The sequence below is a fragment of the Typha angustifolia genome, chromosome 15 (genome assembly GCF_048772165.1).
Source record: "Typha angustifolia cultivar Huaian chromosome 15, ASM4877216v1, whole genome shotgun sequence".
NCBI lineage: Eukaryota > Viridiplantae > Streptophyta > Magnoliopsida > Poales > Typhaceae > Typha > Typha angustifolia.
In genome coordinates, this window is record NC_133253.1 from 17168111 (window position 1) to 17194036 (window position 25926).

At 39.3% G+C, this 25926-nt stretch overlaps 3 protein-coding genes across 4 annotated transcripts; 1 reads left to right on the forward strand and 2 right to left on the reverse strand.

The window, feature by feature from the left end:
- Nucleotides 1-4508: 4508 nt before the first annotated feature.
- Nucleotides 4509-8782, reverse strand: LOC140778430 (uncharacterized). Of its 2 annotated transcripts, none has more exons than XM_073123135.1 (10): nt 8567-8782; nt 7327-7411; nt 6367-6441; nt 6213-6249; nt 6022-6105; nt 5821-5881; nt 5630-5736; nt 5427-5492; nt 5102-5254; nt 4509-5017 (listed from the first exon to the last, which is right to left on the reverse strand). In XM_073123135.1, exons 1-9 carry the CDS (start codon nt 8610-8612, stop codon nt 5165-5167), a joined length of 651 nt encoding a protein of 216 aa, XP_072979236.1. In that variant the 5' UTR covers nt 8613-8782; the 3' UTR covers nt 4509-5017; nt 5102-5164. The 2 variants fall into 2 exon arrangements, with proteins under 2 accessions (XP_072979236.1, XP_072979235.1); XM_073123134.1 differs by having other exon boundaries at nt 4512-4985; nt 8567-8781.
- Nucleotides 8783-12919: 4137 nt separating this feature from the next.
- LOC140778949 (ethylene-responsive transcription factor ERF003) lies at nt 12920-13754 on the reverse strand. The gene is made up of 2 exons (XM_073123860.1): nt 13562-13754; nt 12920-13473 (listed from the first exon to the last, which is right to left on the reverse strand). The coding sequence occupies exons 1-2, from the start codon at nt 13642-13644 to the stop codon at nt 13062-13064; spliced, it is 495 nt and encodes a 164-aa protein (XP_072979961.1). The 5' UTR covers nt 13645-13754; the 3' UTR covers nt 12920-13061.
- An 8444-nt stretch (nt 13755-22198) lies between these two features.
- On the forward strand, nt 22199-25781 carry LOC140778753 (ATPase 8, plasma membrane-type). The gene is made up of 11 exons (XM_073123606.1): nt 22199-22267; nt 22357-22494; nt 22598-23239; nt 23335-23454; nt 23593-23715; nt 23807-24218; nt 24301-24815; nt 24887-25060; nt 25158-25340; nt 25401-25582; nt 25685-25781. Exons 1-11 carry the CDS (start codon nt 22199-22201, stop codon nt 25779-25781), a joined length of 2655 nt encoding a protein of 884 aa, XP_072979707.1.
- The last annotated feature ends 145 nt before the right edge of the window (nt 25782-25926 follow it).

Consider the following 25926-nt stretch of genomic DNA (forward strand, 5'->3'; position numbering starts at 1 on the left):
CATCCTAAGTCTTTGCTTGGAAAAATAAAGGAAACTTTAGAAATTAACCGGGAAGCTTCATAAACCAACATATTTCTTATAATAAAATTTCAAATTCCACGTCATTCTGTGATGGCATGGAATCCTTGTCTTTGTACAAATTCATGCACTTCCACCTTTCTTCTCTGGCTGAGACGCAGAGTTTGATCTAGCAGTTGTTTTGGAGAATACAATTTTTTTTATAAAAAAGGGTGTATTTAATCGTTTGTACAATTTATAAATTTCATTGGTATTTGTTAACTAGATTCACATTTCTTTGTTGATTGTTATGTTCAGATTGTGGCTTTCATTTCATTGTGATAAAACTAGTTATCAGGGCCACTCACTTGCACATACACCAACCTAATCGTTGCCTTTTGCCCCACTTGGTATGGAGTATTTAGATTACATACATATATATATATATATAGAGAGAGAGAGAGAGAGAGAGAGAGAGTTGTTGAATGGTATGCAATATTATTGCTACCTTGTCATGTTGGTGGGATGAATCTGAGCAGCTTCCACAGTTTTTGGTGTGGCCAAGATTTTGGAAATATTTGTCTTTGAGGAACAGAATATTAATTGGGTGACCCAAACCCCTCACTTTGATAGCTTCTGCTCTTTCCAGCCATTTAATTAATCACAATTCCTCCTTTGAAACATCCCCAGTTTGGTTTGGTAAGAGTAGGTCCTCCTACCATTGTTTTAACCACAAAAATAATATCTTTTATTATCAATAATATTTTGAGATATTTTTAGGTCTTCGAGTCTCTCTATCTCAAGAGAGAGAGAGATTTGGAGCTTCTCTACCGATCATTATCCGTAGGCTTTATGTTTTCTCATTTCTCGTAGTTTAATAAGTTTGTTCGTTTCCTCTTCCTCGAAACCCTAATCGAGATACTTTGTTTGACTAATACGTGAATGGTTTTAATTTTTTGTTTTGTACCTCTGAAAAAATGTATTAAGAATACAATCTGAAATACTCCAAAGAGTTTTCTTTTTCTTTTTGAATTATATATAACCTTAGTTTTAGCTACATGATTGCTGATACTTTTTAGTAGAATTTATGGGAAAAATATAGACTGCCAACAACCTCCGCCTGTGAGTTGTATCACTCTCCCACCAAAGAATGCTAATCAAGGTTACAGTGTATTATGTCTGTGTATGAGATTAGATACAATCATCCTATATCACTATAAAAGCTAGTGATGATTGTTAAATCATTGGTAGGGTAGGGTAAGATATTGGTAGTTTGGTTGGATAGTCCATCTAACTCCTTTAAAAAAAATTGCAATATGGATTAAGTCATCCTCTCAATGCCTATTTGCTATATCTAACCTACAATCATCTGTTTAAATCCTCTCCAGTAAACAATATGAGCAAATATATCCCAAGTATATTTGTTGAAATTTGAACCCTGGGATACTAAAGTTGGATGATTCTACTAAACTGGAATTCTACGCATATTTAATAATTTTAATTATGTCTGAAAAAAAAATAAGATCACAAAATTAGAGGTGCAAGAAGAATTAGAACCGATAAATACATACGATCAATGTATTGATGAATATCCAAAAGCACGGTAGTACGATCTGAGCAGTCCACATCGAATCCGAATCCGACATGGATGCCAGGCATTAGCATCCTCATCCTGATAATGAAGCTGTCAATGGCAAAGCCACATGATCTTTTGGTCCCTTACATCAGGAATATGGACTGATCCCTTCAATGCTCTTGCTACCAATGTCCCTATTTTGATCTTTGTGAAGTGAGTGACACGGAGAAGGGACTCCATGAGTACAAACTTCACCTAATAACCTTAAACCTAAGAGAGAAGAACTTCATGTGCAAAGGATTCTTGCCAGGCCCCAGACTGTATACCTCAATCCTCCGTGCCATCGCTGAGTTGTGTATCTCCTAATAATGCCAATGACCCCTTCAATGCTCACATGCATGGTTTTGTCCCCTCATACAGAATGAACAAGAAGGTAAGAAGAGATCAAAATTTTAATCATGGGATTGGATCGAAATTTTACTCTAAAGTGTTCAATAATTTAAGTTGATTTAGAAACATATATATATATATATATATATATATATATATATATATGGACTTTATTTAGTGTTATAATTAAAAAAAAAAATTAGAGTAGTTAATGAGTTTACTACAGTACCATTAGAACTAGGCATTGAGTTCAAATCTTGTTGTTTAAATATAAAATCTTCTATTGTAATCTAACAGCTTAAAGGTTTTTAAAATAGTTGATGATTTTACCATTTCGTTTTAACTATTAGAAGCTAGGAAGTGACAAGTGAAATGTCTAAAATGCCCACGAGTTCAATGTTTCTATCATCATCTTTGAGGGTAATTTTAGATTAGCGAGTTATCCTGCACACCCAGTCAAACGACGAGAATCGATAGTCCACACGGTTATAGAGATCCAGAAGCCACCTTGAGAATGCTGTGGCAAGAAATTGACAATGCCAAGGATAACTACTTTGGCAGCTAAGGGGGGCTGGCAAGTAGTACTGAAGGAATTTCCTAAATATCTCTCTACCTTTCTAACGGTGCAAACATTTGTCCTTTAATTACGGTGTGTCCAAGTTGGTAGGATCGAGCCAAACATGACATCTAATCTGAATAAGACTTGATCACGACGTGAAGTTTTGTTCTCACACACACACACACACACACACACACACATATATATATATAGATGGGCCTTATGAAGCCCCAGTTTAATTTCTCTGTTACCGTAGTGTGATGTAAAGTGTGGTACATGAGTTGAAGGAGACACAAGATGCGCAGGATGCGGTAATGAGCACAAATCTGGTGCGCAGTTAGGGTGCACCATCCAATATATGCCCTTGTATTTGATTATGTATACCTGATAACTCTAATCAAGTCTAAGAAAAAGAAAAATACAAGAGCTATAAAATTTAAGTGGTCGCAATCAAAACTATCGGATACTGTCAATATGGCACCAAATGTCAATCCAGCATCGAGACTATAGACCACCTCCTTATCAGTTGTCCATTTACTCGACAGTGTGGCTCTCCTATCACTTGGGATTCAGATCAATAAATTTACCCTTCTTTTTAGATTCCTGATTGATGGTTGCTCACTCTTTGCTATCCGGAGAAGATGTGGTCTATTGCTTTCACATGCTCTGGTGTATTTGGAAACCTCGTTCTCAAAAGACTTTCAACAGTAAAATTGTTCACCCTCAAGATATATAGTCTTCAACGCATATAAGCTCCACTCTAAATTTTGGACAGAGCTCAGTTGTACCGTAGCCAAGCAGTGGACTCGTCGCTGATGAACAAAATTGCCGTGGTGGTCAACGGAGAAGGTTGGGTTGATGTTGCATGGAACACCACGCTCTGTGGTGGCATAGGCATCTACATTAATCACATCGCCCTCTCTACCTGCTAGCAAAATCTATCTTCATTGATCATTGCTCTAGATCCTTACTTGGTGAAGCATAGGTTATTCTGGTAGGCTTGAACGGGCTTTCAAAGCTCCATTCATTGGATGAAATATGGCTTTTCAGCGATAGCCAATTAACAGTTAATTGGATCAAAGGTCTAGATGACAACCCCGATTGGATAATACTCATATAATCCTTGATAGTAAACAGCTGCTCTCTACAAACCCCTGAGTTATACTTGGGTTCACTAGTAGACTTAATAATTTCTACGCTCATTTTCTGGCTCAACATGTTGTTTGCCTAAGATCTTGTAACCTCTTCTTATTTGACGAACAACTGAATGTCATATGTAATCTGATCTAATTCAATGACATCGGTCTACAGACTTTTTCTCGAAATCTAATCCAATCCAATCAAAAGCCTCAAATGTTAGTTGTAGGCTGGGATCTTATAATAATCATTTTACCTTTTGGTTCTTCTGAGTGAAGGATTTCTCAAGAGTGAAAATGGGCCGGATTAAATTTACTAGGATTCGATTCCATATCTGAGTTTTGAGAGGTATGAGCTGAAAATTTTCCTATCTGTCCTGATATTTGAATCCATATCTGCATTTAAGTAATCTATGCTAATGCATATATGAGTTGAAAAATAATAAAATTAGTGTTTTTTATACTTTTAAATATGAATATCTTATCCATTTTTCACATATATATTTACTAATTGTCTATTAAATATAATAGTTATACCACAAGTTCTTCTACATTCAAAATATAAATACAGTTATATTTGATATCCAATCTATATCTATGGTTATACTTAATGAATATAGTAATTAAGCTTACTTATCTGTTCACTGTCCTTATCGGAGATACAAATATGATTTCACCAATGATCTATATCCAGTAAGTCTTCACCCTAATATCGCACCAACCTGATACCAACAGACAACAGGCCCTATATAAGGTTCTTAAATTCACATTAGGGGTGACCACTTCATGCAATAAATATTTAGCTAGGGCTAGATTCTCTAGCAGTCAACACCGCAACAACAAAGGTACTAAATTGGTGTACATCCACGCGTTGAAATGATCACTAGATCTGTCTGAAAAACATCCAACAAATTCAAAAAGATTTAAAATAGTAGCTGCTAAAAGGAAATGGATGGCTAGGTTAATGGTAACCCCTGTTTTAGTTACAAGATCTTTGCTTGCTTTTCTAATGCCTGCCATCTTCAAAACTGGTACAGGAAAAAGGATCTCGCTTTAGAGTTTTGGAATTTGACTTCAAATTGAAGAAACAATCCTGCTTTATGTCCGAAAAAAAAAAATTTCTCAGAGATTACTAGATGAGGGAGGAGGCCAAAGTTAAGCAGATAACCCCAACTGTAAAATCACATAAAATTCTAACAATGGTTTCAGCAATTTCACAACACAGTAAGAAAGAAGATGAAGACTATAACAAATTGTGCCTCCAATGCAGCATTCCAGTAAATACTTTGGGAAATAATCTGCAGAAATTCTCGAGTCTCTGTAAACCCTGTACATTGAAGACATAAATGGACACATGACCTGTCAATATATAGAATATAGATTGAGAGAAACAATTTTCAGTTTCATGTAAGTTAAAGAAGAAAAGAAAGGTGGTCGATCTACCTTATTCTGCAAGCACAATGGACTAGACAGCACCTGTGACAGTGCTTTAAAAGAGAACTAGATTTACTTTCCACGCATCCATTCTACAAAATTGTCTAAAACCAAGGGCCAAGCAAGGTCTGGGTCGTAGTTATCAAGGGATGGGAAGTTTATCTGTCAAAGGATATGTTAAAAGAAAAACATTATGAGAAAGCAAAAAGGCAAATTAGGAAGACAATACTAAAACAACTCATTTAAAATGAAACTGTGTATTTAGAAAAAGGAGAAGATGTAAGATAAAGATCAAACTAAATAAGGTTTAGTAGCAAATGGTCCTGGACTTAACCTCATTGCAGAATCGAAGAAAGCTCATCCATTGGTCCATGTTTATTACCTTGTAGTCATGTTGGTACTGCAGTATACATGCACAAATGTAGAAATTTAGCAGGGTATGCTAAGCATAATGAAACATGAAAACTCAAGTCACAACCAATATAAAATAATTTCTTGTAGATTAAAAGCAAATAAATGGCTTCAAAGTAGTATTACCTTAAGATACTCGATAAGCTTGTCAACTTGGGGCCGGAATAGGAAGCCCAGGACTAGATCCAGAAGCACGCATGTGCTCTCTATGTCTATGCACTTCTGCTTGTCCTCTGAAGTTTATGAATATAAGAAAAAAAAATGAAAATTGATCCCGTGCAAACAGAAGAATATCAAAAAATTCAGAGCTACCTCACCTGTTAGGCAATAACGGAAGGAGTAAGAGAAGAAATCTAGAAAATTTGTTGGCCTTGTGACCTGGTAAATAAGTATTCAACAAATACAAAGTTAAATCAAGATACACACACGAATAAGTATTTGCAGAAATATTGTGTTGGAAAAATAGATAACAATGAGAGATATGCTTAACTAGCAATAGAACAGAATAGAACACCAACCTCATTCATCAATTCCGGCAATGCCTTCTTTATTTTGCTGATAGTATCAGCTCGTAGAGCTTTTAGTCCTCTTCGCCATTCTTCCTGTCACAAAAAAATGAAAAGTCAGATTCACATTCACATAGTGAGAAGAGAAATAATGTTGTAATTGCTTGAATATAAAACAATAGAATGTTTGAAGGAAAACATACCAGAGTAAAGTACCCTTGCTTTCCAGCTTTCATTTTCCTGACGAAATATTCCCAGTCAACATAAATAGATCCATAGGGAAAAATGTTTATTAATAAACAATTACTTAGAATAAATTCCAATGAAAACAAGATCATAAGAATTATACTGTCATACCATGCGAGCATCAGTATCCTGACATCAGTATGGTCAACCTCCACATTAGAACAGAAAGACTCAATTCCTTCCGGGCTGTTATGAACAAGGAAATTGTATGAGTATTCCTGTACACTACAATCACTGTCTCATGCTTCGATTAATCATCCAATGGTCATGACCTAAAACAATTCTCTTCACAAGAAGTTCTTAGATAATGATCTCAATTTTCTTACACTGACATCAGAAGGATAAATCCTTTTTAAACTGAGAACAATTTTCTTTCACTGATATCGGAAGGATAAATCCTTTTTAAACTGAGAATCAATAAAAGTAACAAGAAACAACATAACATTTTCAAACAAGCACAAAAATAACACTATTAAATGTTATAGTAGTGAAATAATGTAATTTTGTGGATCTACTTGTTAAAAGAACTTCCATTCTGTTCCTTTGGCTCTTAACCATTACATTTATTTCCATTTGTTCGGTTCTTTGGATAGTGTGTTTATGCGATGCACAATGCATTCCCTCAGGAGATGTAAATTTTGCTAAGAGAAATTAAAATAAATAAAATTTGTTTAAGTGGTGTTCTGAAAATTGCGAAGTGAAGTTATACAGAAAGCACTTCGGTTCCATGTGAATACTCCTGCTTGATTATTTGTTCCACAAAATAAATATTTGTCATTGGTTTTAAAACTCCAAATCTCTTTACAAGACTGGTTGATATTCTCCTTGAATAAGCATCAGAACAAAGTGATGATTTAACAGATTCTTTCCACAAGATACATTCATACAAATATACATACAAACCTATAAGTGATGTATAATCTAAGACAGTAACTTCAAGTCATATACGTATAATAGTGACAGTTTAGCGCATTCCATTTGTAACTTCTCGTTAATGAATCTGTACAATAGTGTCTACGCTGTATGAGCAGCACATGAAAAGAATTATCAACTTGAATGATCAGAACTCACTCGATAATCCCAGAAGAGGTGTCAGCATATGCGTAGAACAGCTGATCTATTCGTTCCAATTCCTTTGAAATAGCTTTAGTTGGACCTGAACAGCAAACAGCGAAACGATGCTAAGCCAAATTAATGACAGTGGCTCCCTCCTATAACTAACTATTCAGGATGGGCAACATTAATTAACATTGGCGACAAAAATCCCAAGAATAATTTATCATATCTATTAACCTAGCAGTAGGAGCTTAGAGTAGATGTGACCCCGATTATTTTGTAATGATTATTAGAAAATAATAATAGATCTGAATTTTGCACAATGAATTATGGATATGGGTCAAAATAGAAGAAAGTTATCAAATCCGGTAGGTTCAGGATAGAGAAAGGACATATGCACAGGTTGATGTAGTTATATATCTTGACTAGAAATCTGAATAAAGTAGCAAAATAAAGCAAGGATTTGAAATGAGAGGCATAAAAAAGAAGAATATGATGGGATTGAGATGGAACGCTAAGAAATAACAGGACAACTAAGCTTCACTTTATATCTTTGCATATTCACCACGTGTTACATTGAAGGTCCACCAATAGGAACTTAATTTGCCTGAACTTTCACACTATAGTAAGAATCCAATAGAATGATATAGGATGCACAGAACTAGCGAAAGTTAACCTGCAGCAAGAAGTTAATCTCACCAAACATAGTGAAAAAAAAAAATCACAAAGGAAGTCCATGAATCTAGTATCCAAAGAATTTTCTGTCTACTATCTGTTACCTGCAGCAAGAAGTTAAGTACTCTGGCTACAGATCAAAACCTTACTAAAATAAGGGTATAAGCCAAAGAAATAGCTTATTGTGATCTGATAAATCGGCACAAACATCATAGCGAGATTGTTAAATAGTTGCTGCCGCTTATGCTTGCTCATGTTTACAGAACAAGACCATACCAATCAAGATTTGGAACTGAGAGACGGCCAAGTTTTAGTAGTTTCTTCAGCAATTTGATTGGTATAGGTTTAAGACCCCTAAATGATTATTATAGGATAGGTCTTCGATCAAACTAGCAAATTAATTTCAGTTGTCTCTAAATTACCATCAAGTAATGCTTCCAAGAGACTATTTCCAGAGTCTCGAATTCTTTTGGGCATTTAGGGGAGCATGGATTAATCCATCAAGCCAAGAAAGAAATATAAGGCGAATCGCAGAGGAAGGATTCAAGAAGACGGGAAAGAGATACGGATCCAAGATTACCGATCGCAGCGGCGGAGCCCGATTTCCTGGTGGACGAGCCCCTCATCTTAGGAATCGATGCCGCGACGCGGAGGAGAGCAGTGGAATGAGCGAGCTCTCCCGGGATTCGGAGTTGGATTCGGTTTCCTTTCTTACGAAAGGTGTAGGGGATTAAGAGGGGATTTGGTTCTTTCTTTAGTTCGAACTCGATTGGCAGAGAGAGAGAGAGAGAGAGAGAGAGAGAGAGAGAGAGAGAGAGAGAGAGAGGTGGTGATGGTCCAGATGGATGGCACGCTGCTAGGCTCTCTCGGATACGCCTACGTTGCTGATTCGCCATCCTACGTGGCAATTATAGGAGTGTAATAATATATGAAAATATATTTGTAACCATAAGAATAAATATATGGAAATATAGTGAGTATTAGTTAAACCGTCTGTTTTTTTCTTCTTTGAGTCTAAATTGATTATGGACTGGACAAGAGCTGGCCCTTTTCTTGCCGAATTATCATTTTTCTCACAAGACTTTGACAACACCGTTATGTTTATATAACACCGTCATATTTGGACGAGAAGAATAGGAGAAAAGAGAAATATGAAAGTTCGACACAATTAAAAAGAAAGTGAGATAAAAGGGTCCAAAAAGTGGAGAAAAATGTATATCAAATGTTTCTCTTTTTCTTTTTTCTTTTTTCTTTTTTTCACTAGCGATGTTTTTCTTTTTTTTCCTCATCTCGTAGATCCTACTTTTATTTTTTAGTATTCTTAAAAGGATTTACTAACCAATGAACTCATGTCCTCCACATCGGCTGAGAAGCTTTACCTTAACATCCTCTTATCGTGGGTGTCATTAATGGGCACTCTATGCTTTTAGTGGAGGCTATTTTTATTGTCTCCTATCATTAGCTTCTTGATGTACTTTCAGTTTATGTTACCTATCGCATCCCTCTATCATATTATTTTTGTCTTCCAATATAGATTTTATAGGCGTCGTTGATAAGGACTCTTGTGACTCGATTTATAGATTTGACATTCTTTATAGCCTCTAACAACGGAGTAGATGTCCCCTTCTCCTCGTGTATTATGGCCGACCCTCCCACCTTGTGCATTCTTCTCGAACCTATTACAAGTATCCCAATATAGTTAGCCTCCACTAAAGGTGTTTGTCATTGCTAGGAACCACCTCTTTCTGCTCTCTTGGCTTGTCTCCCTCCCTCGCTTATCCTCCGTTGAGGGAGAGGAACTGCGTGTAATAGGTTTTATCTCAAGTCGGGCCTATAGGTTGGGCTGCAAACAGTCCAGCTAGAGTTGAATTTGGGTTATGCTAAGGCCCAACCCAATTGCTAGTGTATTGAGCTACGGAAGCTAGTCTGGGTTGGGCTTCGGTTGGGCCTTGGCCTAACCAATTGGGTGTTGGTGGGGCTGCAACCAAAGGCCCAACCAATAGGGTGCTATTAGCAGCTATTAATTACTTACTTGTAACGGCCCTCTCAAACCGATAATACTTATATCTTTGCTACTTGGATAATTAATATAAGAGTTTATAGTATATCTATCCAACCTTTTGAGTCAATTGAGCTTATATATAACTTAATGCTATATAAGTATTATTCTTATGTATGGTTAATTACTTTCGTAACATGGTAGATTCATCACCATACAATAAAGACTGTAGAGTTTGATGCCCAATTAGTGGAGAAATGTATGTAGCAACGGAATATAATTTAATCAAGTGAATCATCTGTAGTCTATGAGTAGTGTAGATACTATAGTGTTATTTTTCTTTTATGATTTTATGGCATCCATGTCTAGCATATTAATATTTTAAATAATAGTCAGCATAATTATGCTTTTAGTATTCCATTAGTACACCACTTGTGCATATGGTTATGTAGTTAAGTTTTGTTTCGATGGTGCCCTTTTACTCATCCAACTCTAGATTATGGACGCCAAAGTGTATACCTAATACCTATATCTATATTAGTCAATGCTTAAGATTGTTAAATAAATTATAATTATGAGACCGGAGTTATAATTCTAGCGGTACGTGATGATACATCATTATCATGTCTTTTTGAGTAGTGAATTTAGTATAGACAATCAATTAGTTGTTTGCCAAGTACTTAGCATACTAAGTATGCCCCTTCTCGATGAGATATTGTGTGCGGATAAAAACCTGTATATTATGTGAGAATCAAGTGTACTCCATCAATATGAGACGCGTGTATTTGATAGCGGATGTTTAAAAAAAAAAAAAAGCTCTTTTTAACTATGTTTGGACAGACAAAAAAAAAAAAATTCTTATCTTATTTGGATAAAATCAAGAGAAGGCAAAAAGAAAATTCCCTTTGAGATATTTTTTCTCTCCCTTTCTCTATCTTTCTCTGTAAAAATTTAATTCAAACAAAAGCAAGTCTTTTCTCTTGTGACATTTTTTTTTCCTCTCCTATTCTCTCCACCCAAATGAGGTATTTCTAGTTGCTTATCGAAAATATTATCTCCTCTTATTTTTCTTTCTATTCTCTTCTTTCCTTATCCTATTCTTTCCCTGCAACATGACAAGGATATCTAAAGAGATACTCCTCACTGCTCTACTAACTATAATGTGAGAAAGGATTCCAAGTACTTTTTTTAAATAAATTGTGCTAGAGTCTGGTTTATGAGAGGAGTGAAAACAATATACTCTGAAGAGTGACAATCATTTTTGATGGGTCATATTGCACAAAAATAACATTTAGTTTTTAAAATAATAAACAGAAGTGTTTTTTTTTATTAAAAATATATATATATATGTGTATTTATTTCAAGAGCTCAATATGCCAATTACTAAAACTCCTGGGCGTGTTTCTACAAATAGCCCCATCTTTATATTAGATTATGATATAATATAATCAATGGCCAGAGAGTAGGAGGACGGTTGCTTTTAGTGAGCAACCCTTTGTAGAGATTACTGTGTGTTAGAAAATAAAGAATTTAATACGATTAGAGACTACGTAAAGACCATTGAATCGGGTCGAAACTCAAAACTACGTAGGATCGAGCTTGTCTTAGTTCTTATAATAAGTGGTAAAATTTTCTTTCGCCATATTCGATCTTCTGGTCCGAGCTTAAGACTACTACTTAATACTTAAAATATAGAGATGTTCATCTCCCTTAGTCTGAGCGATCCTTTTTGGCATGCTTTGAAGTCCTTTTTAACTCCCAAAAGAGTCGTAGAAAGATAATCATAATGGAGTCGTGAACTATACCACTAGGTTCATCATACTTTGAAGTAGCCCTTCTCAATCAACTCCCGGCCCTACGGTAGGCTTCCAGTTGTACGGAAAGCAGCATCCTATTGGATCACAATCATGAGGAGATTTTAGTGGACCAATAAGAAGAGGAAAAGAGGAAGGCAAAGTAGGGAGCGTTGATCATGAAAGGCAAAGTTAGGGAATCACTTGTTAGATAAAGATGATCATGAAGGGAATGAATGACATGGGGGCTCAGAGCATGAGGGCATGCTTCTGCCTTCCCCAATCATAAGGGCCTAGAAATTTTTTCCAATGATAGTTAAAGATTTTGTTTGCTTTTGAGTACAGTTATTAGTATCCAAATATTTATCTTATTTTATTTATATTTAATTAATTTTATTTTTAAAAAAAAAATAAGACTAACTAATTGAGTTTTTCAGACTTAGCATCAAAAGCCTAAATTTCCATCTCTCCATTTACTTAGTATGTGCATACATACAATCGTATATATACATAGCCCACTTAACCTGATCAAGGAAATATATCATACATCAAAGCGCTTCTAGACCATCTCAAAGCATGCCAAGATAAAGACCAGCAAGGGGTCAAAAGAATGCTCCTATTTTTCAAGGGCCAAGTCGTGCTAACTATTCTACCTTTAATTCATAAAGGGTAAAAAAAAATTAGATAGGCAGAGAGAGTTAGTGGTGTTTGCCAGTTTCCATCATCACAAGTTCCAAAATCTGGCAACACTGACTAAAATTGCAAGGCATGTGCCTCCACATGCCATGATTCATCCCAAAGAGCCACCCTCCCCTCACCAACCTTCATATGGTCTTATATAAAAGAAAGACCCACCACCATCAATTACACAGTCCTAGATGTCCTATCTCCAAATATGAAATAGACAAAGAGTAACTTAAGTTGCGGCTTGGTTAGTCAATAGGAGAAGGGAACATGGTTACAGTAGTAGCTATGGAAATAATCCAATGCCAATGCTGGACTTAGGTTGGAAAAAGATAGAAAAAGCCAGGTGAAAGTGATTTATTTCAAACTCTCGAAATGAACTTGGTCATGCACACTGACATTTGAAATCCATCAGAGTACATATATATATATATATAGTATGCCGAATGCAATACTAGCTAAATTGCTACTCCATTCCCACTAAAACAAATACTACAATATTCTGTAAACATCTCTGTACAAGTACTAAAATCAAGGGGCCCGAGGGCAAAGAAGAACATAACGTGGCAATCCTACTAATGCCATCAAAGAGATAGAACTTAACAGATTGGTGTGCAGCAGAGCTCTATAGAGAGGTTCGAATCAAACAACTCCTCAATCATCTGCTCTATATGATGCTCCTCGAGATAACTAAACTGCATCCCGTTGTCGCCATTCTCTCCTTCTTGCCCTACAACAGCATCTGTTCTCTTCTCCGCTTCCTGCGGTGGCGGAGCCTTTCGCGGCGCCTCCTTGGCGTAATTGGCGTGCTGAGCTGAGACCAAGTTGAATCGGTGCAACTTTGCGGTGAGAGCAGGGGATAAGAAGGTCGAATTCGACGGCGGCGAGGTGCTCGGATTGTAAGGGAAGTTGGTCCTCGCTCTCGGGCCACACATGAGCCTCGCCGCCTCGTCGTAGGCTCGCGCCGCGTCCTCCGCCGACTCGAACGTGCCGAGCCAAATTCTAGTCTTCCTGCAAGGAATCCGTCCATTGGGAGAGGTCAGAGATATGCTTTTCTTAGATATGAGAAGGTGGTATAAGAAATTGGTGAGAAGCTTACAGCAGAGGATGGCGGATCTCAGAGACCCAGGAGCCCCAGTGGCGTTGCCGGACGCCGCGGTATCGGTGTTGAGGCCTAGCCATGAGAAGAAGCCGACGGATGGATTTGTTTGCTGTTATTGGCAATGGATTGGAGTAAAGTGGAGAAGAAGAGGGGGGGAGGGGGAGGTTAACTCAGGGGAGAGTGTCCTTTTGGAGTTAAAGGGTGGGGAAGAGGGGGGAGGAGGTTTATATAGTTTGTTCTGGAGGAGGGGAGATGAGATTGGGCCCTCCTGGTTGCCTTTCTGTATGCCAATTGCCAATTTAGTTTAGAGGGCCCCACAGGGGGTTTGGTCTTGCTTTCTTGATTTCTTGACCACATTGATTTTATCACAATAAAAAGATTCGGCATGACTTGAGCGCACGGCATGATTGAGGGGATTATATTACTAAGCTACCCTCCTTTTCTTTTTAAATGCTCAAATCCAAGATATCCGCATGAGAGCACACTCAATTAGACTCAAAACTCAAATCATTACAAAGGGCTTACTTGTAAATATAATAAACGAAACGTAAGTAAGTTTTTTTAGTTAGACTATATTTCCATAGTTAAAACGGTGAAAAATCTGGATATGGTATTATATTATACTAACTGCTATAAGATTCCTGCTTATTTTTATTAACCATATAGCTCATATAAAAAGTATATCATAAGAGATTAGTTTTAAACATTAGCAATTCCCGGGTAGATCAAAGAAATCTAATATGAAAAGGCGACTGGTCCACATAGGCATCTCTCTAGTCTATTGCGTCTAGATCCGACTCATATTACGACTTCAGCTAAGCTGATGATTAGCCTAAGCTCCTTGAGAACATATGCATATGCGCCTACCATAAACCTATCATCATTTCACATGCATATGGACCTTGTGGTGTTGATTAGTAAACACTAGAAGTAAAAAAAGAAAAAAGAAAGAAATTCTAAGATAGAAGAAGAGTTGTTTATCTACTGCTGCTCAATTCAAGGAGGAGGCAGTACATGAAAGATTTTTTTCTCGGGATGATCTCCTCTCCTGCCATTGGGAAATGGAAAGAGCATTGCTTTCAGCATGCAGTACTGCTGCATGCACCATGCCAAAGTCCTCAGCTTGGCAGGCAGTGTCATCTTGTTACACCTTACAGCATCTACTTTGGAGCCTTGTGGGTGGGAAGTCAGTGCATGCCCATGTCATGCTGCCCCAAACAAGGAGAAAGCTGACCACATGACTCATCGCCCTGTGGATTTTGATGGTTTTGGGAGGTAATGGCTGCAAATCAAACTATTGAGCCATATGAAGAGGATGTAGATAAGTGGTGATGATCTCCCCTCATTGCGGCTGTATGTATCTGAATCTGACCCCTTTCTCCTCCATCCTTTATGCCAGGATACATTGATTTCAGACCCACATATATATTTATGTTTATATATCTGCATTCAATCACTCCCTCACATGGCTGTGCTAATGTAGTACACTCTCACCTGATGTTGGGATCTTTGTGCACTTATATGGATGTACCTTGGATTCATCATGGAGGATGCGTGGGTCCCAGAACATGTCATGCCCATGCTTGCATCTCTGAAAGATACCCAATCTGCATATGGTGGTGGACTGGTGGGTCATCCCTAACCATGTGATCAGGATCCTAGGGCTGGTTGCCCCTGCTAATTTGGGTTGGTGACCCTGGTCCTATGGCTATGTTGCAACTGGGGTTTAGGTCTGCCTTCTAAATTTTGGACCCAACATGACCAGCAAAGATGTGCAACAAATGGTCTTGCCCATGGTGCAGAATTTATGCAATAACTGGGGTTCATTGTGGTTCGTTTCTTAAATCAATTTGCGTAATTATCTAATTAATATATATTGGCGAGAGTTAATATTTTTATTTATTCTATGATTAGTCTACAAGCTTATAATTTATATATATATATATATATATTAAAAATAGATAAAATATAACTTTCCTAGATGTTAACATAGCTACTGTATATTCAACAGGAAATGCGGCATCCTGATGAAAGCATTTATTAACATAACATGACTGAGGTTGTGAAAAGAAGCAGTTGGTCAGAGAGTTGAAGAGATTGTGTCTGCAGATGATGTTTCTTGATAGGAAAAAAGCATGTGTAAGGTTCATGGGTTGTTAGTATTTGGGAACAAGATAGATGATGAGAGAGACGTTTGGAATTCAATGGCAATTCTGATGATCTTATCTTCTCTGACTGATTGATGCCAAAGGGGACCCCTACTCCATGGTATATCTTACAGCAGTTTGCTAAATAAATACTTAATTACAAGAATAGTTGGTTAATCTAACAAAGAATGTTTTAGCTACCAAATGCTTGTGATCTTTCAAAGAAAGCTAGTCGTTTGCAGTGCATTCAAACAGCTATAGAATTAATAAGCACTTGGCGTAGGAGAAAATAATCTTTCTTCCGATCCACTTCTCCTGGTAGGGAAGAGAGTGAGGTTGATGGTCCAAGCTATACTTGGACTGAAACTTCTATATTAAGACAAATTCATTAAAGTTTTGAGCTCTAAATGACTTCCAAATGAAGCAAGCAATGGCAAATAGGACCCAAAGGAAAACCATTTCTGACTCCATTTGTTACTTTAATCACAATGGGTCTCTTGATATAAGTTCCCATACTTTAATGTTTTGCAAATAAAATCTTTACTCTATTGCAGCTAATTTGCAGAATGAACTGAAATTGCATAATAGAAGTAAACACAAAAACCCAAGCCGCGGAGAAATTCACGGCAGCAATACCAAATTCTCTCTTAAAGAAGGTCTCGAATTTAAAAGAACCATTTTTTTTTTGTGAAACATTTGGAATTAAGTTGTGAGAAAAGCAATGCAAAGCCAAGCAACTAGACTAAACATGGGGAGACCGAGACATCCCTATCATTGCTGATCACTTCAGTATCACTAAGAACGCGGTTTTAATAAAGAAATGGCCAAACTTCTTCTCTTTATTTTTCTTTTTGAAATCAAATAGTGACCAACTTAGAGTAGCTGATTCTTAGTTTGGTCAAGGATAAAAAGTCTTGAAGTCACTTCCATTTATCCGCACTTCATGGGATGTGTTTGAAAGTGGGCATGAGATGACATCTTAACCAGGAAGGAGCTGTACCCAATTGCACATAAATACTTCAGTAATTAAAAAAACGCCCACCCATCCAAGACTTCTACGCATCTAAATCACGAGTGTTTTTTTTTTTTATACAAACTAGCCCTCCCAATTTTCTTGGGTCTACTGTATTTCAAAACTTATATGTAACCATTTTTACTTCATGTAAGTCGTATGAAAATCTTTAAATCGAATAGAAATTTATATGAAATTACTTTCTGAGTAATTTTAAAATCTTAATATAAGTCAATGACTCAGTAAACAATTTCAAACCATACCTAGTTTTATATAAAACTTGAGGCAGTATTAAATTAGTCAAAAACTCTCTAAACCACAACATGGTGCGTTGGACTGATTAAGGTAGTGGCCAATCGACATCACCATGAATTCATTGTAGGAAGTTAATAAAACCATTGGATGTCATTAAGTCATCACGCTTGATGGCTATGTTTTGTTCAAGGAATGAATGCTATAGGCAGCCCCACAGGCATGTTACTACGCGTATGGACAGCTGCTTTGAGAACGATCTAATTCTATTTATGTCTAATTAATTTTTATTAGGGGCGATGACAAAAAGTTTTGATCAGGGCCCAATAAAATTTTCTTTCCCATGAAAAGCCGGTAGTCTTGTAAACTCATTCATTCCAATAAGATCTTATAAGCTTGATATACCCGAGAAATGGAAGGCCCCATGATTGGCACAGCACGAAGGAATAAGCTTCAAACTCTTAGGGTGTACAAAATCTACATAAAAACAACGCCTAAAATACAACAATAGTTTAGCAAACTATAGCTTCATCATGTTTATGGATTTTGAAGCAATATTGAGGAAAAAGTAAAGAGAAGACAACCGAAATGACTTGATAGTAACCTGTACCTCTACCACCTTTGATGTTTTACCGCCAGAGAGGAGTGAAGCTGACGCGGCGAGGATGATGTGGCGAGGGTGGCAAAGAACGGGGGGCGAGGTAGGAGCAGTGGGGGCGAGATGGAAGGAGTGGTGGTGGTGGCGACCACGGCGGCAGGAGCAAATTAAAGATGGTGAGGAGGAGGAGGAGAGGAGAAGGCCTAAGCGTCAAGGCACCGGCGACCTCGGCGACGAAGGCGTTGGTGGCCTTGGCTAAGAGGAACCGCCGGAGAAGGGTGAAGAGAGAAATAAAGAAAAGGAAGAAGGGGAAAGGAGGAGGGAGCGGAAGAAGAAACGAGAGAGAGGGACTCTGGAGGAGGAGGAAGAGTTAAGAGAGGGGAGAGGGAGGAGGCCACGGGCTGCGGCGGCGCCGGAGCCGGAGGGGGAGAACATTCGGTTGAATAGAAATACCTTCGGTTGAATAGAAATATTATGAAAATATTATCTGTTATAATAGTCTAATTAAAAAATATATTTTAGATATATAAAGAACCAGAAAACACATCTAAAGGTTCTCAATCAATTAATTTTTGAATTCTCTATTACATAGTTTAGTTTCCAATACTAAAATATACTTATGTAAGTTTTTTTTCTTTTTTAATTTGATGGGGAAATGTAATGGCACCTTTCATGACTACCACCAGCTCTAGTAGAGTTCTATATTTCCACTTGAATTAGGAGCAAGACTTAGAAAGTTCTTCTCATGATAATGCGAATATAAATATTTTTAGGATTCGCAGGAGACTTTCTAAGAGGTGCTTAATAAAATGAGGAAAGTCATGAAATACACGTTGTCGGTACAAAATAAAAGTAAAATGATTATAAAAAAAGGAAGGTAAAAAATGCAACTTTCTCTCTAAATTATGTAAATAATATTTACAATATGCTTTCCAGTTAACAATACCCTTTGAATCTTTAATTACAATGTCTACAGTTACATATAGTCTCCATTTTCTAACACAAACAACGTATCCTGATAGGTAATTTTCCTAATAAAATAAAGTAATATCCTTGATGCCTTTTGGGCTTATAACTCCTGGGCCAGCCCAATTTTGAGCCCATAATTCAACAGGAGAAACCGTATAATTAGGTTGCCGCCACAATCTTCGCCCACGTAGCTATTTCCAACGCTCTTGCTCTTCTAGGGGTTTTCCCGCGGTCGCTGGGTTGGGGACCTTGGGGTTGGGGTTGGGGCATGAGAAAATGGTAGAGTACTCACTTCCTCTCCCTCTTCTCTTGGGGTTCCTCTACTAGGGTTTGAAAAAGGTTCGTCTGATCTCTTTCCTCCCTCCATAGCCATCGCCACAAGACCTTTACGATCAAGAAGAAGCTCGCGGAGAAGTAGCGGCAGAACCGCCCCATCCCTCACTGGATCCGCATGCGCACTGATAACACCATCAGGTTCTCTCTTCCTCCGATCCTTCTTAGCCTTTTTTTTTGTTGGGTGTGTACTGTTCGCTTTATTGGCGCTTTGACCGCTATTTCGTGGTGGCTATGTTGTTCCTCAGGTACAATGCCAAGCGCAGGCACCGGCGTCGCACAAAGCTAGGGTTTTGATGTCGTCGTGGTTGGTCTCTCCTTTCCTTCTTCGTAGAACTAGTGTTTTTATTCATTGAACTCTCATATTTCTAATTTTGTTGGGATTAATGTGAGTACGGATGTATTGGATTTTGGTGCTGCTTACTACTGGCTATGTGATTTACTATTGAAAACATTTTGTTTTGAAGGTAATATATTGCATGATTAGCGACTTATAGACTCAGAGACCCAGACATACTCTTCATGGCATTTTTCTATTTGGGGAGTGCTGGAACTTTGATGCCATGATAGGAGTGTAATGGGCATTCTTAGGTCGGGTAGCAACTTAAGTTGTTTCAATCTAGTAATCCTATTGGAAGCTTGATCACTTTGTTCGTTTGGATATGCCATTATTAGTGATAGATATTGGCAGCTAAAGAGTAATTGAGCTTCATGTTCAAAAAATCCTCCAAATCTGTGAACCCAAGAGATACTGAAATTATCATTGAAGATTAACATAGGCTTTGTACTAGTGATTACTACAATATTAGAGACTATTAAAGAAATTGATGGAGAAGGACGCTGATATTTAGGTACCATTGGTAGCATAGGTTGTTTGAGTTGCAAAAAGAATATCATCTGGAAAATGATCTAAATGAATGATAAAGGTTGACTGGCTAATTGAAACTTTTCAATTCAAAGGTTGTTTTTACTGAGATTTGGTTTTCGTCAATTTTTACTAATATAGGTTGGGTGCCAAGTAAAATGATTCCTCACTTGCTTCTTGAGGGTTGTTTTTCCCGATACTGAAATTGATTATGTTTTTGTAACTCATTTTATGGCTGGTGCAATGAGAGGTTAAATTATGGGGGAAACATTTATTTAATATGATTGAAGAAGCTCATATCAAATCGAGAATTGTTAATTAATATCCAAAACTTGTGAGGGATGTATTCGGGTTGTGGGAATAAGAGTGGAGCAATTCATGATGGCATAGAGCACTTTTTTCTTTGGGCAAAAGATCTTAAGATATTTTATCCAGAAGCTGTTCAATAGATCTTTAGTGAGGAAGTGTGGAACATATCTTCATTCATCATAGATGAACTGGTGTTTGTATTGGTGCAAGAGTAGTATCTAGAATGCAGGTCTAGTAAATGATTTTTTACTGATAATATGACAGAGATAAAGAAAGGCCATAACCTCAATTGTAAAATGTGAATTTTTGCTATGGATTAGCTTGTATTTGCTGGTGTTTTACGATATTCATGACTTATGCATTGTATTTCAGTTCATGAGGCAAAAAAAGTGAAATTCTTATAAATCTTACAAATATCAAGTGGAAAATTTGTGTGCCTATATTAAACTATATCATATCAGATGTAATGTACTTATATCAGAGGACATCTGGATGCAGCTGCATCAGAAAGATCTTTGGCAATTGCTTGTTAGTTTTCTTCGCGATGGCGGGGAGTGCATTAACTAGGGAAAATAATCCTTGATGCTAACCCAACCTTCTTTTTTCTTGATTCCAAGCAGTAATGTTCTTGTTTTGCTATATTTGTAGGAAAATTTGTCAATATCCCATTCTAATTTTTAATGTTAATCCCACCCGCAATATAGCTGGTTTCTCTCCTTTTTATATCGAGAGTGATTGAGAAGTAGTTAGGTATGCAAGTTTCTGAAACACATATTTTTTTCTCCGTCTGAAGATAACCATTCAATAAAAGATTATATAAAAATTAATTTGAATCTATCTTTATCTTATTCACAATGGTAAGAGACTACTTCAAACGTCTCTCTACGATCAATATAAATCTCTTTTGTTCTATGATATACGATTCTTTTTTTTTTTTTTTTTTGAAAGATAGGATTCAAATCTAATATATTGATTTAAATATGTTAGTCTTTTTGGTATTTAAAATGATATATAAAATAACAGTGTTTCTTTTGTCCAATTGTCCCTCTTCCCTAACCGGTTTAAAAGGTAACTATATAAAAATCTCTTTTTGATACCCTTAATTCCTATGGAAGTCTAGATTTGTATTTGAAAAGAACTGTACTGTACTGAAGAAGAGCTCATATTTTTATCAGAAAGGAAGAAATGGAAGGGACAATGGAAATCAAGAGGGCCCAAGGTGCATAAATGAAGATATAGTTGCTGGCATACTTAATAATAAGAACAGTGTCAGTGTGACAGCATCATCTTCAATCTGGCCCTTATAAATAAGGACTTGGAATTTTTTTTTAAAATTTTTTTTACTTCTAGAGCTTAAATTCTCAATTTGTAGGTGAATTCAATATTGAGGAAAAAAACAGATCACGGAATTAATTTCTCCCCCCTCCAAGCCCACCACGTCACCCGAATACCCCCGACCGTAGGAAGCGGTCACGTTGAACACCAACCGTTCTGTGGCGCGCCAGAGAAGGAGTACCTTTGTCATCGCGACCCCACGTTTGGTCCCAACTCCCATATATAAACAGGGTAGCTCGGTTCCCTCCCCTTTCGTCTCCTGTTGAACTTGTTTCACGAAGGCCTGAGCGGAAGCGTACGTGCCTGTGCTTGAAGAGGGAGGCGAGAAGACCAGAAAGCTCCATGAGCTGCCTATTCTTCTCCCCCTTCTTCTCCTTATAACCCATCCGTCAGCTCTCTTTCCCCCATTCTCCTTGGAGGCAAAACCTAACACAACAAGCAAAGATGGTGTTCATCTCCTTGGAGGAAATCAAGAATGAAACCGTTGATCTTGTTAGCATCGATCGCTACTGTCTTTCAGTATTGTTCTTCTATCGTCTCCCCATTTCTTGAAGCTAAATTTGCAAGTGTCGTTGTTCTTGTTTCAGGAGAAGATTCCGGTGGAGGAGGTCTTTGAGCAGCTAAAATGCACACGAGAGGGGCTCACCGACGCCGAGGGCGAGCAGCGCCTCCAAATCTTTGGCCCCAACAAGCTCGAAGAGAAGAAGGTAGGCGACTCTAAAAAGAATCGACTAAACTTTATTTTCTTCACTAATTGACTAAAAAAAACTTCCCATTTTCGCAGGAGAGCAAGCTGCTCAAGTTCTTGGGGTTCATGTGGAACCCCCTCTCATGGGTCATGGAGATCGCCGCCATCATGGCCATTGTCTTAGCTAACGGAGGGGTATATATTGTCATTTCTTGATTTGCTCCGTTGCTTTATCTCGACAACAAATTTGCATGCGTTAACGATGATATTATGCACGTCGACAGGGTAAGCCACCGGACTGGCAAGACTTCGTCGGTATCATAGTCCTTCTGGTCATCAACTCCACCATCAGCTTCATCGAGGAGAATAATGCCGGCAACGCCGCTGCGGCCCTCATGGCTGGCCTCGCCCCGAAGACTAAGGTATAACTAAAAGCATAAGCTGTCAAGCAGCAGTTCAAGTTACATACCAAGCCTCAGTACATAACGTTTAGGTAATAATCCTATCAGACCTTTCTCAATTCAGGTCTTGAGGGATGGGAAGTGGTCAGAGCAGGAGGCAGCAATCCTCGTCCCCGGTGACATCATCAGCATCAAGCTCGGTGACATCGTCCCAGCCGACGCGAGGCTTCTCGAGGGCGACCCTCTCAAGATCGATCAGTCAGCCCTCACCGGGGAGTCTCTCCCCGTAACCAAGCACCCGGGCGACGAGGTCTTCTCGGGTTCGACATGCAAGCAGGGTGAGATAGAGGCCGTCGTCATCGCCACCGGAGTCCACACCTTCTTCGGTAAGGCCGCGCACCTCGTCGACAGCACCAACAACGTCGGACACTTCCAGAAGGTGCTCACCGCCATCGGAAACTTCTGCATATGCTCTATCGCGGCCGGCATGCTCATCGAGATAGTCGTCATGTACCCGATCCAGCACCGCCGCTACCGCGACGGCATTGATAACCTCCTGGTGCTCCTCATCGGAGGGATCCCGATCGCGATGCCAACCGTGCTGTCAGTCACCATGGCCATCGGCTCCCACCGGCTGTCGGAGCAGGGGGCGATCACGAAGAGGATGACGGCTATCGAGGAGATGGCCGGGATGGATGTGTTGTGCAGCGACAAGACCGGAACTCTCACCCTGAACAAGCTCACAGTAGACAAGACCTTGATTGAGGTCATCTTTCTCTCCTCCCTCTACAGATATAAACCTCATGACCGATGAATCCATATGTAAGTGTAAAAGGTTTGGGTCGTACGTCTTGGTTGCAGGTGTTTGTGAAGGACATGGACAAGGATACGGTAGTCCTTTACGCCGCAAGGGCGTCCAGGGTCGAGAATCAGGACGCTATTGATGCATCCATTGTTAATATGTTGGCCGACCCCAAAGAGGTAATTAATCTATGGCCACGTTCAGCTGTTGTCATTCTTATATAACGAAAGGAAATCTACTAAATCATATTTAACTAATAATCGTATTGAGTAATCTCTCTCCTCTCTCAATTAATCGTGATATTATTAACAACATAGGCACGTGCCGGTATCGAAGAGGTCCATTTCCTTCCATTCAATCCAGTCGACAAGCGCACTGCAATCACCTACATTGACTCCAATGGCAAGTGGCACAGGTCAAGCAAGGGAGCTCCGGAGCAGGTACGAGTGAAACTTGTCCTGGATATTTTGCATACTATTATATATCGATCGCTTGATCATATCATTTACAACTTCCATGCACCATGTACAGATCATTGAACTCTGCAATCTAAACGACGATGCCAAAAAGAAGGTCCACACCATGATCGACAACTACGCCGACCGCGGCCTCCGCTCCCTCGGCATCGCAAGGCAGGAGGTGCCCGAGGCGACCAAAGAGAGCGCCGGCGGCCCGTGGCAATTCATTGGTCTCCTGCCCCTCTTCGATCCTCCGAGGCACGACAGCGCTGAGACCATCCGCCGCGCCCTCAACCTCGGTGTCAACGTCAAGATGATCACCGGAGACCAGCTCGCCATTGCCAAGGAGACAGGGCGCAGGCTCGGGATGGGTACCAACATGTATCCTTCCTCCTCCCTCCTCAGCGATAAGAGCACAGATGCCACCGGCCTCCCCGTCGACGAGCTTATTGAGAAGGCCGATGGCTTTGCCGGAGTCTTCCCTGGTAATATGTTTTCCTAGAGAAACTAGCTTATCCACATTAAGCTTTGAGACTTATTTCTTAATGCTTGATGTCTTGATCGTAGAACACAAGTATGAAATCGTGAAGAGACTGCAGGAGAAGAAGCACATCTGCGGCATGACAGGAGACGGCGTGAACGACGCCCCTGCCTTGAAGAAGGCCGATATCGGTATCGCGGTGGCCGACGCCACCGACGCCGCCCGGAGCGCATCCGACATCGTCCTGACCGAGCCTGGGCTGAGCGTCATCGTTAGCGCCGTCCTCACCAGCCGCGCCATCTTCCAGCGCATGAAGAACTACACCATCTACGCAGTCTCCATCACCATTCGTATCGTCCTCGGCTTCCTCCTCATCGCCCTCATCTGGCGCTTCGACTTCTCGCCCTTCATGGTCCTCATCATCGCTATCCTCAACGACGGCACCATCATGACCATCTCCAAGGACCGCGTCAAGCCCTCACCCTTGCCCGACTCGTGGAAGCTCCGCGAGATCTTCGCCACCGGCGTAGTCCTCGGGACATACATGGCGGTCATGACCGTCGTCTTCTTCCACATCGCCCACGACACCGACTTCTTCCCTGTAAATTGCATTACTCTTATACTAGTAATCCTAATTCTTACTTTCTCGTACTAATCTCTATGTCAATTTAGAAAACATTCGGGGTGAGGTCGATAAGAGCCAACAAAGATGAGCTCACTGCAGCTTTATACCTCCAAGTGAGTATAATAAGTCAGGCTCTCATCTTTGTGACTCGTTCTAGGAGCTGGTCTTTCGTCGAACGGCCTGGTCTCTTGCTTGTCGCAGCCTTTATTGCTGCACAACTAGTAAGCGTTATATCTCCATCTCAGATATCTTGATTTTTTTTCCTGTATATTGATTTAGCATATATAGTCTTAAGTCCCATCTTTGATGTCATTTTAGGTGGCTACGGTCATAGCGGTATATGCATCATGGGGCTTTGCAAGGATCCAAGGAGTTGGATGGGGATGGGCCGGAGTGATCTGGGTCTACAGTCTCATCACCTACTTCCCTCTTGATGTGCTCAAGTTTATCATTAGATATGCTTTGAGTGGCAAGGCCTGGGACAACCTTCTCCAAAACAAGGTAATCCTTTTTCGTTTTTCGAGAATAACTTCTATTGTTTTGACTAACAATCGTTTGCAGACTGCTTTCACCTCTAAGAAGGATTACGGCAAAGGCGAGCGGGAGGCGCAATGGGCCGCGGCGCAGCGCACCCTCCACGGCCTCCAGCCGCCGGAAGCCAACGGCCTCTTCCAAGACAAGAACAGCTACCGGGAGCTGTCGGAGATAGCAGAGCAGGCGAAGAGGCGAGCTGAGGTTGCTAGGTACTTAGTGTGTGTGTGTGTGTGTGTGTGTATACATCCGATTGTATTCGTTACTGGGTTAACAAGTAAATGGTATTTATGCATTGGTTTGTTTGTTTGCAGGCTCAGAGAGTTACACACGCTCAAGGGGCATGTTGAGTCCGTCGTCAAGCTCAAGGGACTGGACATTGAGACGATACAGCAGCATTACACTGTGTGATGAAGGTGCTATATCGTATAGATTTGAATGGGAGCAAGACAACTAATAATAAAGCAAAGTTGAAGAGGGGGTTAAGTGAAACAAGTGGATCCTGAAACAGCTTGGATCTGCAACAGAGGCGAGATTGGAAAGACAAAAGAGAGAG

What these genes read in the sequence shown, in the direction of transcription:
- LOC140778430 (XM_073123135.1), bottom strand. Translation starts at nt 8,612, where the DNA reads ATGAGGGGCTCGTCCACCAGGAAATCGGGCTCCGCCGCTGCGATCG. An exon ending in AGCAAGGGTACTTTACTCTG is followed by an intron (nt 6,106 to 6,212) that starts GTATGTTTTCCT and finishes TTTTTGTGACAG; the next exon opens with GAAGAATGGCGAAGAGGACT. An exon ending in TGCCGGAATTGATGAATGAG is followed by an intron (nt 5,882 to 6,021) that starts GTTGGTGTTCTA and finishes CTTATTTACCAG; the next exon opens with GTCACAAGGCCAACAAATTT.
- LOC140778949 (XM_073123860.1), bottom strand. Translation starts at nt 13,644, where the DNA reads ATGGCTAGGCCTCAACACCGATACCGCGGCGTCCGGCAACGCCACTGG. An exon ending in GAGATCCGCCATCCTCTGCT is followed by an intron (nt 13,474 to 13,561) that starts GTAAGCTTCTCA and finishes GATTCCTTGCAG; the next exon opens with GAAGACTAGAATTTGGCTCG.
- LOC140778753 (XM_073123606.1), top strand. Translation starts at nt 22,199, where the DNA reads ATGTGGAACCCCCTCTCATGGGTCATGGAGATCGCCGCCATCATGGCC. An exon ending in GCAAGGGAGCTCCGGAGCAG is followed by an intron (nt 23,716 to 23,806) that starts GTACGAGTGAAA and finishes CACCATGTACAG; the next exon opens with ATCATTGAACTCTGCAATCT. An exon ending in ACAACCTTCTCCAAAACAAG is followed by an intron (nt 25,341 to 25,400) that starts GTAATCCTTTTT and finishes AATCGTTTGCAG; the next exon opens with ACTGCTTTCACCTCTAAGAA.